At 42.5% G+C, this 17,624-nt stretch overlaps 1 protein-coding gene across 2 annotated transcripts in view; it reads right to left on the reverse strand.

Moving 5' to 3' along the window:
- Positions 1-17,624, reverse strand: part of TRMT1 (tRNA methyltransferase 1) — a 733,367-nt gene that overhangs the window by 120,237 nt on the left and 595,506 nt on the right. For both annotated transcript variants that reach the window (XM_044084732.1, XM_044084733.1), the window contains exon 14: positions 7,988-8,064. In XM_044084732.1, coding sequence (XP_043940667.1) covers positions 7,988-8,064 — 77 coding nt within the window. The remainder of the gene's footprint in view (positions 1-7,987; positions 8,065-17,624) is intronic.

Genomic DNA, 17,624 nt, shown 5'->3' on the forward strand with positions numbered 1-17,624 from the left:
CTAGCTGTATAGGACAGGTGTTTGAGACACTGGAATTTCCTGGTCAGGAACCTCTGTGGTCTCTCCAGCTGCTGCATGTGCTTGGCAAGGTACACAACAAAGGTCTGATAAGGGAGGAGTACAGGGATGTTATTACATCCTTGTTCCTGGATGAAATACCCTTACTTATGAGGTGGTCCAAGCAATGTGGTGGTCAAAAGTCAGCTTGCTATTAACCTGGGTGCCCATGTCCCTTACAACTGATTGTGTGCTTTATACATTATTAATGTTATAAATTAGTGGGGATGCCATTTTCCCCAAAGAGGATAATGATACATTTCTTGGCATTCAGGTTTGAGGCCATGATTCTGGGACAAGTCATTAGTTTGGGTAAGGCCCTCTTGGAGAATGTTCACACCACTCCAAGACGGCCTTACTCAAATATCTACAAACTTGATCAGCCACACCACCTCAGAAGAGTATATCCCAAACAGTAGAGGTCCCAAGACCAATCCTTGGGGTACACCGCTCTTTACGGGTCTACTACTAGAGGTGGTTTCCCCTATTTTGACTGAGTGGGTTCTATCAGTGAGCCAGTTAGCTACCCATCTGGTAACATACAGGTTGATGCCTACCTTGAAGAGTTCATCTATTATGCCTAAGTGGGGAATAGTGCTGAAGGCTTTGTCTAGGTCAAGGTAGGTGGAGTGCACCATCTTCCCCTCGTCCATAGCTCTGGTGACTGTTTTGAAGAAGTCGACCAAGTTTAACAAGCATGAGCTCCCTCCCTTTGACAAAACCAAACTGTGTGGGGTCAAGCGTTTGGAGGTTGCCAATGTCCTTGGTTACAAGGTCCATGAGAATGCATTCCATGGCCTTGCAGATCATACTAGTTAGGCTGATGGGCCTGTAATTGCCTGCGTCAGTGGACAGTCAAAGGGATGATAGTGGCTGTCCTCCATTTAGCTGGGATGAAGCCGGCGCTCAGGCTGAGGTTGAATAGGGTGCCTAATGAAGCTCAGAACTCATGCCTGACTTCATGTAAGATACAGCCAGGAATGTTGTTAGGTCCCACGAAGACTGTATTTTTTGCCTTTCAGAGGGCATTAAACACCTGCTCCCTGGTGATGAGGGGGAGAGGTGCAGGGGATGTCCTGGTTTACTGATGGGGGGGGGGGGGGAACAGGGGGTGAAGTTTTCACTGAACCTGTCTGTCTGCAGGTTGGCTATATCTACATTTGTGCATGTGGTGTTGACTACCAGTTCAGAGATGATTTGGGTGTTACCTTTGAGATTGCTGATGTATGTGAAGAAGGCCTTGTGATTGTCCTTAGTGGATGTGGCCAATTTGGACTTGAAGTTAGCCTTAGGGGATTTCACCAGTGACCTTATTTGTTTTGTTCAAATGAAGGAGAGATTGCTTCCAATTTGGTACGTGCTCCTTCTTGGTCCTGGACAGCAATTTTTTCTTTTTACTATAGAGTTTGTTTATTGCTGCTATTCACTAGACAGGTTTACTCTTCCATGAGGAAGATGATTTGGTCCCATCAGGTATTGCAGAGTCCATACAGCTATGTAGGTGCTCATATAGTTTTTTGCTATAAGCTTGGACATTAGTGCTAATTCCAACTGAAGGGATGGTGGCTGTGAAGCTGCTTATACCTGCTCTCAGGAGACTGTAGTCAGCTTTGGAAAAGTTTTTTTTTGTTTGACCCTGACGAGGGGAAGGGATTGGGGGAGATGGTGACCTCAAAAATTATCGCTTTATGGTTGGATCTTCCCAAGGGGGATGACACTGTAGGGGTGCTACAGTGGCTACTCATATTGGTTAGGACCAGGTCCAGGATATTTTCACCTCTCATAGGGATGTCGAGCAGCTGATCCAATGCATTGTTGACGAAGCTGAGGAATGTCTAGGCATTCCTGTTTGGGCTAGAACAGGTTTAACTACCCAACCATAGAGTGGAAAAGTCACCCAGGATCAGAGTACATGGTTGAACCTTGATGGATTCAAGTAAGTCCAGACAGGTGGAGTGGGCATCCTGAGTCATAGTTGGGGGTTTGTAGCTAGCTATGATTTGAATAGGTGTTTTGTCAAAAGTTAACTGCACTTGGAGTGTCTACTGTGCGTCATAACATTTGACCAGCCTGGAGGTGTGCATGTCTTTGATAAATATTTCAACTCCACCTCCTTTGGCTTTGTAGCCCTCCATTTGGTTTTATAGCCCTCCGTCTTGGGTTTGAAAGTATAGTAGGATGAGTAACCTGGTAAGGCTGGGGTCCTCTCCATAGCTTTGAACTAGGCTTCAGTGACTGCACAAATGTCAGCATCCTCCAGGGCAAGGAATGCATGCAATGAGTGCAGTTTCATGCCAAGACTCCTAGTGTTTAGCAGCATGACCTTTAAATTTCATTTAGAATAATCTTTCGTGTTGTAATTTTGTGTGCATGACTTTGCCTAAAAAAGGCACTATGGGGGAGGCAAGAGCCTTTGCCAGAAGCATGAAGCCCGGGGGAGACAGATGAAGGCCATCTTTTATGGTTTTATGGTCAGATCTTGTGGGGGGGGGGGGTAAGATTTTCCCATAATTGTGAGCATGAAGTCCAGTATGTTGGAAACTCTAGTGGGAATATTCATTATTTGGTCAAGGGTGTTTGTATTTATGAAGTCCAGGAATCTCTATGCCTACAGATCTGAGGCTGTGTAGGATTCCTAATCTATACAGAAGCAAAGTCTCCCATGAGTAGCGTGTTAGACTGAATGGTAAATGTCTCCAGTTGGTCCAAGTATGCACTGTAAGCTTTTTGTGACATGGAGGGTGACCTACAGATGGCTATGATATGGTAAGGGATTTTGCCTGCGGTGAACTGCTTGTGGAGGTACTCCAGCACATCATCCTGTCTGACCACCCCAGAGGTATGCCCGTTACTGATGTATATCGAGACACCTCCACCTTTAGCCCCTGTCCGCGCAGCTACTGGTCTAAAAGTTTGGAAGGCACTGAAACCTTGCACTGCGGGGGACTCTGATGCTTTAAAACAGGTCTTGTTAACTGCACAAGTATCTACATTCTCGAATGTCAGTACAGCTTGGAAGGAGTGCCGTTTTTTTTTTATTTTGGCTCCTGGCATTGAGCAGTAACAGTCTGAGGTTATGTGGAGTTGATTTTGCTATGTCGGTAGTTTTGTCAATTTGTTATTGCCTAAAAAAAAGCACTATGGGGCAGACAAAGCCTCAGCCACTATTTGAAAGCCTAGAAGGGAAAGGTGCGCAGACCACCCTTGGCAAAGCAATGTGGTTAGTTCACAGTGTCCTTCCAAGTTGACAAATACTGGATCCCCTTAGAATGACAACAGCAAGTTGTTGAAATCAATAATTTTTTGTTCATACTGTGGCATCATCCTCTGTGATGATATACTGCTCAGTGTCAGGCCCATACCAGCCTGAGACACACAGTCATCATCCACTGTGATAATATGCTGCTCAGTGTCAGGCCCATACCAGCCTAAGACACAATCTGAAAGCTCCATAATGTACGTCTTCACATAGTCCAGGGGGGTACATCTCAGGTCATTTATACCTATATGGATTTCCATAATGTATGTCTTCACATAGTCCAGTGGGGTACATCTCAGGTCATTTATACCTACATGGATTTCCATAATGTATGTCTTCACATAGTCCAGGGGGGTACATCTCAGGTCATTTATACCTACATGGATTTCCATAATGTATGTCTTCACATAGTCCAGGGGGTACATTTCAGGTCATTTACACCTACACAGACTATGATGGAATCATACTGGTTCCTGTGGCATAATGACTTGAATGCATGATTGATTTAGCGGACTCTGGCTCCAGGTAAGCAACTAACAATCATCTTTCCTTTGTTGAGACTGGTTAGAGGGGCATCAGTATATCTTACAATGAAGTCCCTTTTGATGACGGTCTTGGAAAGGGAGTTTGCTTGACTTAGAGGCTTAGTGTTTGGGGCTCTATGGACAGTGACAGTATGTGCAATGTTAGTCTATGTCTGTGTCGTGTGCTATTTGAGGTGTGTGCTGTATGTGTGGTTTAGAGAACCTGATGTGCACTTGTATGCGAGTTTAGCCTCCAGTGTCATTGTGCAAGTACACTTCTCACAAATTGCGACTGATTCTTTAAGGATCATGGGGTTGTCACTAATCATAAGACAACTGCTACAATATTAAGATGCCCATATCCACCAAGCCGGCTACAGAGAAGGTAGGACAATGCATATCCATACTGTCCAATCCTTTGATGTGGGAGCTACAAGGGGGTGGTGTATTGGGGTTAGAAGGTTATTAAGGGTCCTTTGTTGGTGCAGACCAATATGGGTGCTTTACTGGGGCAGATTATGCTTAACAGTACTAAATTCTACCAATTTTAATGTTTACACAATACTGAATTCTACTAAATCTGTAGGTATCACCACTCGGCACCAAGTACCTCCTCTAAACTGGCTGGCACACAAGTTACTTGCACTATATTGCTGCTTTACACATTATAGTTTTATGGACAGTTCTAGACAGAAAATTTTCTTTATAGGTGTTTGCTATTGTACAGGGCACTGATAACCCATACAAACATGGAAAACGTAAAGCAGCACAGAAAAAACAGAAAACTAAATAAGCAGCCCTCTGGACAATAAAATGACTACATTGAATCCTTTTGTGCATTTCCTAACTCAGACCAGGCAAACACCTCCTGCTACAAGATGACTAAACCCAGTCCTCTCGATTTAAAAAAAAAAAAAAAAAAAAAAAAAAAAAAAAACAGTAGCAGAGACCCACAAGACACCACAAACAACTAGCAGTAAATTCCTTGTTGAAGGTCACTTCAAGGACCGCATGCCTAGTAACTATCTATGAAGCCTTGCTAATGTTTGCCAAGAGGTGCACACATGCTTGAAGTAGATAAACACCACTCTCCAGAACACTTCAAAGATTCATGACAGCAATGAAGCAACTCTGTAAAATTGCCTGATGTGGTGATTCTTTACTGGGTAGTGGGCAAAGGCTTTCCAGAGTTTTGGAATAGACCCAGCAGAAACAGAAAATGAAATTTTTAGGAAGGGTAAAGACACAGCAGGCAGTTTTATTTGGCCATGGACTATTGTTTAATTTCTGGTGCTATCCAAGCTAGAGGATTTTCAGTGACAATGACATGCTGAATGACAGTAGGGTACTATGTCTTGCATCGGAAAAAAAAATATCCAGCATGTGCTGTAGGGCACTACCACGAGCAGTGTTCACCAATCATGTACTGTAGGGCACTACCACGAGCTGTGTTCACCAATCATGCACCGTAGGGCATTACCACGAGCTGTGTTCACCAATCATGCACTGTAGGGCATTGCCAGAAGCTGTGTTCACCAATCATAATGGTTGTGAAATTTATCAGTACTGAGAGTTCCTTAATGTACCTAAATTTATTTATTTATTTACTGCATTTGTTGACCAGGAAAGTCCACTGGGACTAGAAGAACCCATTTTCAGTGGTGGCCTGGGGAGAAAAGCTCCACAAAATTAAAATTAACATACAAAATATATACAAAAGATTTAAATACAATATTGATACATAGAAATTACGATACAAGGTTGCAAATAAAAACATGTTTAACACTGATATCTTTTCGTTCATTACAAAGGTCTTAAATCTATGAGAGAAAGAAAGAAAAAGAGTTGGCTAGTATATAGGATGATGTCATACGGGTAGTTACTATCACATGGGAGAAAGTGAACAGTAGAAATGGCAAAGTACATGAAATGAAAGAAGGATGCAGAATATTGGGAGTTAAAAACATGAGAATAGGTATGTTAATGTGCAAGGTTCAAGCTGAAGAGTATGGTTATAGGGTGTAAAGCAGGTGGACAGAATGAGTGAGAAGTGAATAGGAGGCGACAGACAGGAAGCAGGTGACAGAAAGAGACAGGAAGCAGGTGAGAGAAAGAGACAGGAAGGTACACAGAAGAATAGTAGTAAGTCTTTAAAGACCGATAGGTGTACAGCAGGTGACAGAAAAAGACAGGAAAGTACGGAGAAAATAGTGGTACGTTTTTGAAGAAGCAGGTGACCTAAACAGACAGGAAGGCAGAGAAGAGTAGTGGCAAATTTTTAAACATAGATAGAGATTCGTATTCCAGAGTGGGACATGATCTACAAGAGATTAAAACATTACATTACATCCTTTTGGTTTGCTGGCCAAAAAAAAAAAAATCAACAACACTGAGCATGAAATACGAGAATTATTACTTGAAAGACAACCTGTCAAAGCTATTTGTACATAGCCATTCCAATATGGACTGGTTAAGTCTTGAAGATGAAGCAACCAGATGGCAAAACAGCTTAAACGTTATGTCCAGCCCCCAAATCAGATCCTGAAACAATATGTGGCCAGGGAACACTATGTAGCATTCTCAGATATTCAAAGAACAGCTGCAGTTCTATGCTGCATTTTGCCCAGTGTGTGAAATGTTTTAAAATCTGTTCCCAGGGATCCCTTACACTACTGATCCCAACGCATGTTAGAGTTCTCACATGACAACATCAGTCTGACTTACAAAGGGAAACCATGCTCTCAAGACAAGACAGAACTCCTAAACCATGCTCTCAAGACAAGACAGAACTCCTAAACCATGCTCTCAAGACAAGACCGCACTCCTAAACCATGCTCTCAAGACAAGACCGCACTCCTAAACCATGCTCTCAAGACAAGACCGCACTCCTAAACCATGCTCTCAAGACAAGGCAGCACTCCTAAACCATGCTCTCAAGACAAGGCAGCACTCCTAAACCATGCTCTCAAGACAAGGCAGCACTCCTAAACCATGCTTTCAAGACAAGACCGCACTCCTAAACCATGCTCTCAAGACAAGACAGCACTCCTAAACCATGCTCTCAAGACAAGACCGCACTCCTAAACCATGCTCTCAAGACAAGACCGCACTCCTAAACCATGCTCTCAAGACAAGACCGCACTCCTAAACCATGCTCTCAAGACAAGACCGCACTCCTAAACCATGCTCTCAAGACAAGACAGCACTCCTAAACCATGCTCTCAAGACAAGACAGCACTCCTAAACCATGCTCTCAAGACAAGACCGCACTCCTAAACCATGCTCTCAAGACAAGACCGCACTCCTAAACCATGCTCTCAAGACAAGACCGCACTCCTAAACCATGCTCTCAAGACAAGACCGCACTCCTAAACCATGCTCTCAAGACAAGACCGCACTCCTAAACCATGCTCTCAAGACAAGACCGCACTCCTAAACCATGCTCTCAAGACAAGACCGCACTCCTAAACCATGCTCTCAAGACAAGACCGCACTCCTAAAACATTCTCTCAAGACAAGACAGCACTCCTAAACCATGCTCTCAAGACAAGACAGCACTCCTAAACCATGCTCTCAAGACAAGACAGCACTTCTAATAAAAACAAGATGTGAAGACAAAGGATACTAGAGAATCACAACAGTGTATATTTATGATACCCCCAGTTAAACACTTATAAGCCAGGCGTTCAGATTCACAGTCTAATTACTAAGAAAGGATCCAATCAAAGAGAAAATATGTGTCTTGAGACCAAGTTGACTCCCCACTCCTTAACCATGCTCTCTGGCTTTGAAAGGAATAATAAAATAAATCTATGAGAAGGATTAGTCTCCATTTTTATCCTGGGCTCATTTCCAGTATTAAAAAATGCAGGCTGTGTTCCCTTGTTATCAAATGCACTGCAGGGTAGCTCTGGGCTCTAATAGCAGAAAAATGAAATATCCACTTGTGCCCTAAACAAATAACCTAAAAATTAATTACCTCTACTAACTTGAAAGATAAAACTGTCTGACACCACAGTCAGGTCTTCCCAATCAATTAGTTTGATCTGTGATCACAGGCTTCATGCAGTAAATATATCCATGAACAACAAAAGACACGTCACTTTTTTCATGCATCAAAAAAAATGTTTGACATTTCAGAACTCACACGGGTTCCTTCCCTAGTATATGATATGCAGGACTGGATTCAGAAAGCTTTTCCCTTTTGACTGGCTTCATTTTCTCCTACAATAAAATAATTAAAAAACAAAGTTTAAAACTTAAAGTTTAATATTTTTGAACAAGTACACTTTGGAAGAAAAGTGTTTGAGAAACAGACTTCTAATGATTACTCTGCAGTGCACTGCTGTCCTGTGAACCCAGTAGGAGATTCTACACAGACTGTAAAGACAAGTTTCATATCTGCTGAGAGTGATGGTTTCTCTTAAAAGACAAGCTGATACAATAACCTCTCTGCCACTTAAAAGTGAAGTCATTACCATAAAATATCCAGGATATCCCCTTACCACCCCTACTGCTTAAAACTGGGTGATGGTACTCAAAACGTTCAGTACAGAAAAGCAAAAACTTTTACCTGTAAACTGCCCACATGCCTTGCAAAGCTACATTGTTCAACACTGAAGACTTCTAGATCATGAAAGGAGGGCAGGTCAAACTTTCAAAAAGGTTTTTGGGAATCTTCTTTAGCTGATAAGCTGGGCTGCTACAGCAGTACTATTGCGAACTTAGTCACTTATTTGTTTACCAGGTAAGTGTACTGGTTCATAGACTATTTTCCAATAACAATCTGAGCCTACATGCACAATACTGTACTTTGAGAAATTGAAGTCAACAGTACTCAGATCCAGAAGTTATAAAACCTTCACATTAATTTTTCAAATACAAACTTTATCAAGTTCAGGGACACATGGTAGCCAGTGTGTCAAGTCAGAAGGCTGAATAAATAACACAAGGAAAGGACATGCAGTATAGCTTCCTCAAAGTTTATATTACAACAACATAGTGTGAAATGGTTATTTTATGTCTGAATGTGTACTCGTACACAAATCTTTCAATTTCTGGGCATCCCTGAAATGCATTTGAATAGATTTTTAATGTACTAATCACACTTGCACTTCTGTCAGGTTTATTACTTAAGGTAAGGTGGAATAACGACTCATACACAAGACAGAACTTCTCTGACAGAACAAATGCATACCCATTTGACTCCATAAGACTATCAGGAAATAGATATCCTAGCATTTCTACCTCTGGATTACTGCTACCGTATTGCAGGACGCACACATGGCATACTGGTTTACCACTTGTCCTTGCCTGGAATTCCTTCCTGGCAACACTCCTCTTCTATTCTTTCATTATACTTCATTATGCCAGATATAACACATTCACAAAAACATATTTCGCTTCTCACACGATTGGAAACTTACTTTGTAAGCTTGGAACATCAATCCCCTGGAACAAGTTTTCATCTCATTTGGAAAAAAATAAGACCAAATGCCTAACCTTACTCCCCCCCCGACCCCCAAATAAAAGCCCAGTGTTTTGTTGCAACATTTTTCAGCAGCTGCATTTCTAAGCTAGTGTCAGTACAGATGTGGAATTTTTACTTTTTCTTCCCACTGGTAAATCTGGTATACTCAAAAAGCTCTAGTTCTTCCTATAAAAACTCTTCACTCTTATCTAGTAGATATTTTCTATTCTATACATGTCCTATGCGAGTTCCTAGCCTGGTTTGTACATCACTTTCAAATTATTTCTGTAGACTAACATTCTCTAATCTGGAAGGTGACTTCTACAAAGACTACATTTCTAAATATGCTGTGCAAGGGTTCATAGGTTGGTACTAGGCTATCGGCCCTAGGGCCTATACAAGCTTAGCCATAACAATTCCCTGGATATTTCTTCCCACAATATTTACTTCCCTGGATGCCTGTCTAGCAGGGCGACTGACATGATCCCCGGGGTGAATTTCCTATCTCCCATCCAATCATCAAGGTTTCTTTTGAAGAGTGCCAAGGAGGCACTCTGCTTGACATGTATGGGCAGTCTATTCCAGCATTTGGGGAGTCTCTGGGTCAGGAACCTATCCCTCCAGCATGTTTTGTTCATTGTGATGACGAGCTTTACACCCCCTGGAGCGTGTGGCTCTGAGGTATTGGGATTTCTTTACGTGGAGCATGTCCAACAGCTCAGGGTTTGACATGGCCTTGTATGTTAAGCAGAGATCGCCTCGTGAGTAGACTATGCCACAGAGTATAGCTGGAGTTTTTTTTTTTTTTTTTTTTTTTTTTTTTTTAAGACCGTCAGCATATGGCACCTGTTTTAGGCCTGTGATTCTTTTAGTGAGGTATTTCTGTGTCCTTTCCAGCTGTTGCAGATGTCTTGTGAGGTACATACCAAATGGGGTGTTATACTCTATAATGGGTCTAATGAGGGATGAGTACAGGGGGACAATGACCTCCTTTTTCCTGGATGAAAAGCCCTTAGTGATGAGGTATGTCACATAGAAGGATTTCCTGACTGTTGTGGCGATGTGGTTATTGAAGGTGAGACCACTGTCCACCTGTGTCCCAAAGTCTCTCATCACACTTTTAGTGTTTAGTGTACTGCCACCTACGTGGTAATTTATGGGTACATGTTTTTTCCCAAAGGGGATAAGTATGCATTTCTTGGCATTAAGCTTGATCCCATGGGTCTGGCACCAAGCATCTGTTTCTCTAAGGCCCTTTTGTAGAATATCCACATTATTTGGGGATTCAGTAATGGCTCCCAGTTTGCAGTCATCTGCAAACTTTGTTAGTCAGCGTCCCTTAGTGTTGGCCTGTATTTCAGAGAAGTAGATGCCAAACAAGATCGGTCCCAGGACTGAACCCTGAGGTACTGCACTTGTCTGGAGCTGGATTTGCAGTCGGCTACTTATACAGTCTGGGTTCTGTCAGCAAGCCAGTTGGCAACCCATCAAGTGACATAGGGATTTATACCCAGCTTAGCAGGTTTATGTATGATTTCAGAGTGGGGGATAGGGTCGAAGGCCTTGGTGAGGTCCAGATAGGCTGTGTTGGACTGCCTTACCCTTGTCCACAGCTCTGGAGACTGATTTGAAGAAGTCAATCAGGTTCAGGAGACAAGATCGGCCCTTCACGAGCCCAAACTGAGTGGGGTCCAGTGTTTGAAGGTTGCCAATGTCTTTGTTTAGAAGTTCCATGACAATGCATTCCATGCCCTTGCAGATCAGGCTCGTCAGACTGATGGGATGGTAGTTCCCGGGATCCAAGGTGGATCCCCCCTTGTGGAGTGGGACAACTGTAGCTGTGCGCCACCCAGTGGGCATGAAGCCTGAGGTGAGGCTATGATTAAACATGACACTTAGGTGAGGTGCCAGTTCATTTTGTAGTTCATGTAGCACAGAGCCTGGGATGTCATCTGATCCCATGGATGCTGTATTCTTAGCTTTGGAGAGTGCGGTTTCTACCTGTATGGCTGTGATTACCGGAATTTGGTATCGAGATAGGCCCTTTAGGGGGTGAGAGGGGAGTGAAGTTGGCACTAAATTGATCTGCCAGGATATTGGCAATATCCTTGGGATCAGTGCATTTAATGCCATTCTGTTATACCTCAGAGCAGATCTGAGCATTGCCATTTAGATTCTTGACATAACTATAGAAATAACTTTGTGGTTGTCTTTGGAATCTTTGGCAATTTTATTTTTGTAACTAGCTTTTGAGTTTTTTTATGAGGGATCTGAGCTTCTTATTGAGGCTGGTAAGGCAGTTTTTTTGCATCCTGGGATTTTCCTGTTTTCTGCAACAGTTTCTTCCTTCTGTTGTATAGTTTGTTTATGGCAGGGGACCACCAGATTGGCTTCCTTTATTTGGAGGACAGCATCTTAGTTCTATTTGGGATGACACGATCCATGCATGAGTGGATGTGCTCGTACAGTGCCTTAGTGCAGGATTCAGCAGTCGAAGTTTCAGATCCCGTCTGCATGGGTGTCATGAAGTTTGTCACTTCTGACTTGAGTAGCATGAAGTTGGCTTTGGAGAAGTTTTTTTTAGAGAGGATTCCTTACTGGGGGGTAGGGTGGGATGTGGATGTCAAGGGTGATTTGCTTATGGTCAGACCTGACCAATGAGGGGGGTGACCACTGGTGTGGAGCATCCATCTCCCATGTTGGTAATGACCAGGTCTAGGATATTGGAGCCCCTGGTGGGACAATGGATTAAGTGATCCAGGGAGTTGGAATTTATGAATTCCAAAAACCGCTGGGAAAAGGTGTTGGTACCCAAGTAGTTTTCCCAGTTAATGGCAGGGTAGTTGATATCACCTAATATTAGGGTGTTTGGTTGCACCTTAATATTTTTCCAGTATGTTTAGAAAGGATCTTGGGGCATGGCGGGGGATCTGTAGCAAGCTACAGTTTGGATTGCAGTCTTACCTAGTGTTAGTTGCACCTGGAGAATTTCAGATGCATTGTGTTGGGCAACTAGTCTGGAGGTGTGAATATGAACACTCCCACCTTTAGTGTTTCGGTCTTGGTTTGGTGGCCGAAAAGTGTGGTAAAAGTTGTAGACTCACACTGCAGGGGTGCTCTCTGGAGCCTTGAAACAGGTCTCAGTTACTGCACAGATATCGATGTTCTCCATTTTTAGGAGTGCCTCGAGAGAGCGCATTTTGAGGTTTAGACTTCTAGCACTGAGTAGCATTACCTTCAGATTTTGCATGCTTGTATCTGTTACGGTGGTGGTTTTGTCCTTTGAACCTTGCCTAAAAAAGGCACTATAGGGGCGGCCAGAGCTTTAGTCAGCAATCTAAAATCTCAGGGGTGACAGGTGCAGACCATCTCTGGCAAAGCATCGTGGTTTGTCGATCATGTCTTCCCAGGTAGACAGATCCTGGATCCCCTTTGAATGACACCAGAAGCTTAGCCAATTGTTTGTGGACAAATTCTACCAGTGTCCTTATAATACATATATACATGGAATTATTCATATCTATACACTACTGCAAAAATATTTTCTATCTAAGGATAGTTTTTTGTGTAGCTGTAAATGTTCTAGACCTACAGGAAATTGGTCCGTTTCCCTTGCATGACCATACCTCTTATGCCATTCTAACTGGCATCTACTTTCAACACAAATTCACATTGAACTACCATAACACAAGCATCTATCAGCATTTTTCTTATCCATTTCAAAGCTTTTTCCTGCTCATAGCTCTAGCTACTACAGTGGATATAAAAAGTGCGCACACCTGTTAAAATGCCAGGTTTTTGGGATATAAAAAATGAGACCACAATAAATAATTTCAAAACTTTTCCCACCTTTAAACTATGTCTCAGTAACTGCACAGATACCTCTATTCTAGAGTGTGAGGAGAGCTTTTTATTTAGGCTCCTGGTATTGAGCAGTAGCACCATGAGGTTAAGTGAAGTTGATTTTGCTGTATCTGTAGGTATAAAATCCACATATCTGGTGCAGTGCGAATAACAAAAGACCAGGAACCAAATGGAAAATGCACCAAACAAGTCTGTATATGAACTCCGCTTATTGCAAGAACCATTTTTATACCAGTACATGTTACATAATAGATAAAATTGAATTAGTGTGCTTTATTCTGATGAAGTCTTCTATGTGAAAAACGAAAAAGCTTAATCTTGGTGTGTTTTTACTGCAATAAACAGAGTTCATATACAGGCTTGTTTAGTGCGTTTTCCATTTGATTCCTGGTATCTGTAGATATGTCAGTTTAGCACCATTTAAAAAAGACAATATGGGGGTTGATAAAGTTTTATCCATTATTCAAAAGCCTAGACGGGAAAGGAGCTGTCCATCCTTGGCAAAGCAACGTGGTAAGTTAACCATGTCCTCTCAAGAAAGACAGCCAGTTGTTAAACTATGATGAGAGTCCTGCGAAGTGTGTTTGCTTGCCTTAGGGGCTTAGTGTTTGGGGCTCCATTGACAGTATGCGTGACGTTGGTGGTACAACAGGCAGTCTACGAGAACTTTATTCAGAAGATTGCTTTTCTGTGCCTTAGGATATGTTAGCTTGTGTGTGTGAGGTGGGTATTGTATGCATGTGCTTTTGATAACCTGAAGTGCGCTTGTATGCAAGAGTTTACCCTCCACTGTCACTGTTTAAGTACATCTCTCGCATACTGCGTCTGCTTCTTTAATGATTAAATGGTTGTCAGTAAACATGAGACAACTGCTACACAGGCTCAAGATACTCAACCACCAAGCTGGCTACAGAGCAGTTAGGAAATGTTGCATATCTTTACTGCCCCGTGTTTTGATTGGTGAGCTACAAAGGGGAGGTGGTACTGGGATTAAAAAGCTATTAAAGATGCTTTATTGGGGGAGATTATTTTTAAAAGTACTAAATTCTACTAATGTTTACACTACTGAATTCTACTAAATCTGTAGGTATCACCATTCAACACCCAACTAGCTGCATTAAAAGCTTGTCAACATGAAAGGTATTTTGCTCTATATTGCTGTTTTTACATTGTACAGTTGTATGGACTCTTCTACAGGGAAAATTTGCTTTCTAGGTGTTTGATACTGTACAGGGCGCCACTAATCCAAATAAATGTGCAAAACTTATAGCAGCAGAGGAAAAAAACCAATAAACTAAGTAATGGGGCAATAAAATGAGTACACTACAAGTCAAGTCCTTTCATGTATGTCCCAACTCAGACAGATCAGGCAAACACCTCCTGCCGCAAGATGAATAAACAAAGTCCTCCTAATGTAAAAACACAGAAAGAGATCCACATGTGCAATGCTACCAAAAGCCAATTAAACAGCTAGCTGGAAATCCCTTGCTGAAGGCAATGTCAAGACAGTCTTACATCAGTAACGATGAGAGGATGAGCATTTTTTTCCACAAAAAAAAAAAAAAAACAGTGAAATGCACATATAAAAGCAAAAAAAAGTAGCAATCACGCAAAATAACTTAAATAGTGCGATGTAGCAATCAAAGGAACTTTGCCTGAATGGTTAACCATCCATAAATACAGTGGATATAAAGTGTACACACCCCATGTTAAAATGCCAGGTTTTTGTGATATAAAAAAATGAGACCACAATAAATCATTTCAAAACTTTTCCCACCTTTAATGTGACCTATAACCTGTGCAATTCAATTAAAAAAACAAATTTGTTAGGGGAAAAATAAAAAATGTACAATAAGCTGGTTGCATAAATGTGCACACCCTTAAACTAATACTTTCTTGAAGCAACTTTTGATTTAATTACAGCATTCAGTCCTCTTGGGTACACACCTACCATCAATTAAAGAGACTAACTCCAAATAAAGTTCAGCTGTCCTAGAAGGATTTTCCTGACATTTACTCAGTTGTCTAATAAAGCAAAAGTCATGGTTCACAGAGAGCTTACAAAGCATCAAAGGGATCTCATTGTTGAAAGGTATCGGTCACGAAAGGGGTACAAAAAATTTCCACAGCACTGGTTATATCATGGAACACAGTGAAGACAGTCATCAAAAAGTGAAGAAAATATGAATATGGGACAACAGTGATGTTGCAAAGAAATGGACGTTCCTCCAAAAAAGATGAAAAGACAAGATGAAACTGGTCAGGGGGGCTGCCAAGAGACCTACAGCAACACTGAAGGAGCTGCAGGAATTTCTGGCAAATACTGCTTGTGTACTACATGTGACAATCTCCCGTATTCTCCATATGTCTGGACTATGGGGTAGGGTTGCAAGATGGAAGCCTTTTCTTATACAGAAAAACATCCAGGCTCGGCTAAAATTTGCAAAACAATACATGAAGTCTCCCAAAAGCATGTAGGAAAATGTGTTATGGTCTGATGAGACCAAGGCTGAACTTTTTGGCCACAATTCCAAAAGGTAAGTTTGGCGCAAAAACAACACTTTGCATCACCAAAGAACACCATCCCCACGGTGAAGCATGGTGGTGGCAGTATCATGCTTTGGGTTGCTTTCCTTCAGCTGGAACTGGGGCATTAGTCAAAGTGGAGGGAATTATGAATAGTTCCAAATAGTCTCTTTTGGCCCAAAACCTTCAGGCATCTACTAGAAAGCTGACCAAACCACAAAAGGAGGGGGAGTATCAATATTCGTCAAAGATACCCACACCTCCAGGTTGGTAGCACAGCATGAAGCATCGGAGACTATCCATGTGCAACTGACAGTGGGTAAAACTGCCTTCCAGTTTATAGCCTGCTACAGACCACCCTCCCAAACCCAGGAACCCCACTCGGCCTTCCTGAGAACACTGGAAAATATGAAGGTCTCTCCAAACACCATTATATTGGGAGACTTCAACTACCCAAACATAGATTGGGAGCATTACTCTAGCTCCAACACCCTAGCCCAAAGGTTCCTAGAATTTATAAACTCAAATGCTATGGAACAACTTGTCGCCACTCCCACGAGAGGGGAAAACATACTGGACCTGATCATCACCAACATGGGGACTCTATGCTTCAGACCAAAAGTGCATCCCTCACTGGTAAGATCAGACCATAAATTAATCTCACTGGATATCCACATCCCGACCCCACCCCCTGCCCAGAAAACTACAGTGAAAAACTTCTCTAAAGCAAACTTCACACTCTTCAAAACCGAGGTAGAATCCTTCAAAGCCCCCGGGCCTGTGGAAAATAAGGCTCAGACCGCAGAATCCTTTATAAACGCATTCGACGAACACCTTCAGGAATGCATGTATCACGCAATCCCAAATAAAACCAAGACTCAATCCCCCAAAGGCAGGCATCCTGTCTGGTGGACCCCAGCCATAAACAAATTATACAATAGAAGGAGGAAGCTACTACATAATAGAGCAAAATCCCTAAAAGGGAAGGCATCTCTGATCAGTATTAGCAAAAAACTACGGGCACTCATAAAATCATCTAAGGCCAGCTTTGAGACAAAAATTGCACAAGACACTAAAGATAATCACAAGGCTTTCTTTAGTTATGTTAGGAACCTGGGTGGGAATTCCCAGATATGCTCAGAATTAGTCCAAAATGACAAAAAATACATTGAACCCACAGACATTGCCAACATCCTGGCTGACAGGTTCAGCGCAAATTCCCCCCTCCCCCCCAAAAGAGCAAATATCTATCCCGGCAGAGTGCTGCCCCCCCTGACATCTCAGATGCTCAGGTAAGAGCCGCCCTCTCAAAAGCAAAAAACACAGCATCAATGGGACCAGACGGTGTCCTGGGCTGCGTCCTACATGAACTCCAAGAAGGGCTGAACCCCCAACATAAAGCTACTGTTCAATCTCAGCCTTACTACAAGGTTATGTACCCAAAGAGTGGCGTACAGCAACAGTGGTCCCTCTCCACAAAGGTGGTGCCTCAACGGATCCTGGAAACTAACGCCCCATAAGCCTGGAACTCATAAATAAAGATATTGGGGACCTACAGATACTGGATCCTACCCAGTTTGGCTTTGTTAAGGGCAGATCCTACCTCTTAAACCTGGTCAATTTCTTTGAAACAGTCACCAAGGCCATTGACTAGGGGAATGTGGTCCACACAGCCTACCTGGGCCTCTCAAAGGCCTTCGATACAATACCTCACTCGGGCATCATAGATAAGCTCTCCAGCTTAAATATAAACCCCTATGTCACTAGATGGGTTGCAAACTGGCTCAAGGACAGAACCCACATGGTAAGAATTGCTGGATCCATGTCAGACTCCAAACCAGTTACAAGTGGCGTCCCACAGGGCTGAGTCCTGGGAACTCTCTTGTTCGGTATATATTTCTCAGAGGTACAGGCCAACACGGAA

The sequence above is a fragment of the Protopterus annectens genome, chromosome 9.part0 (genome assembly GCF_019279795.1).
Source record: "Protopterus annectens isolate FY-2018-M chromosome 9.part0, PAN1.0, whole genome shotgun sequence".
NCBI classification, from domain to species: domain Eukaryota; kingdom Metazoa; phylum Chordata; order Ceratodontiformes; family Protopteridae; genus Protopterus; species Protopterus annectens.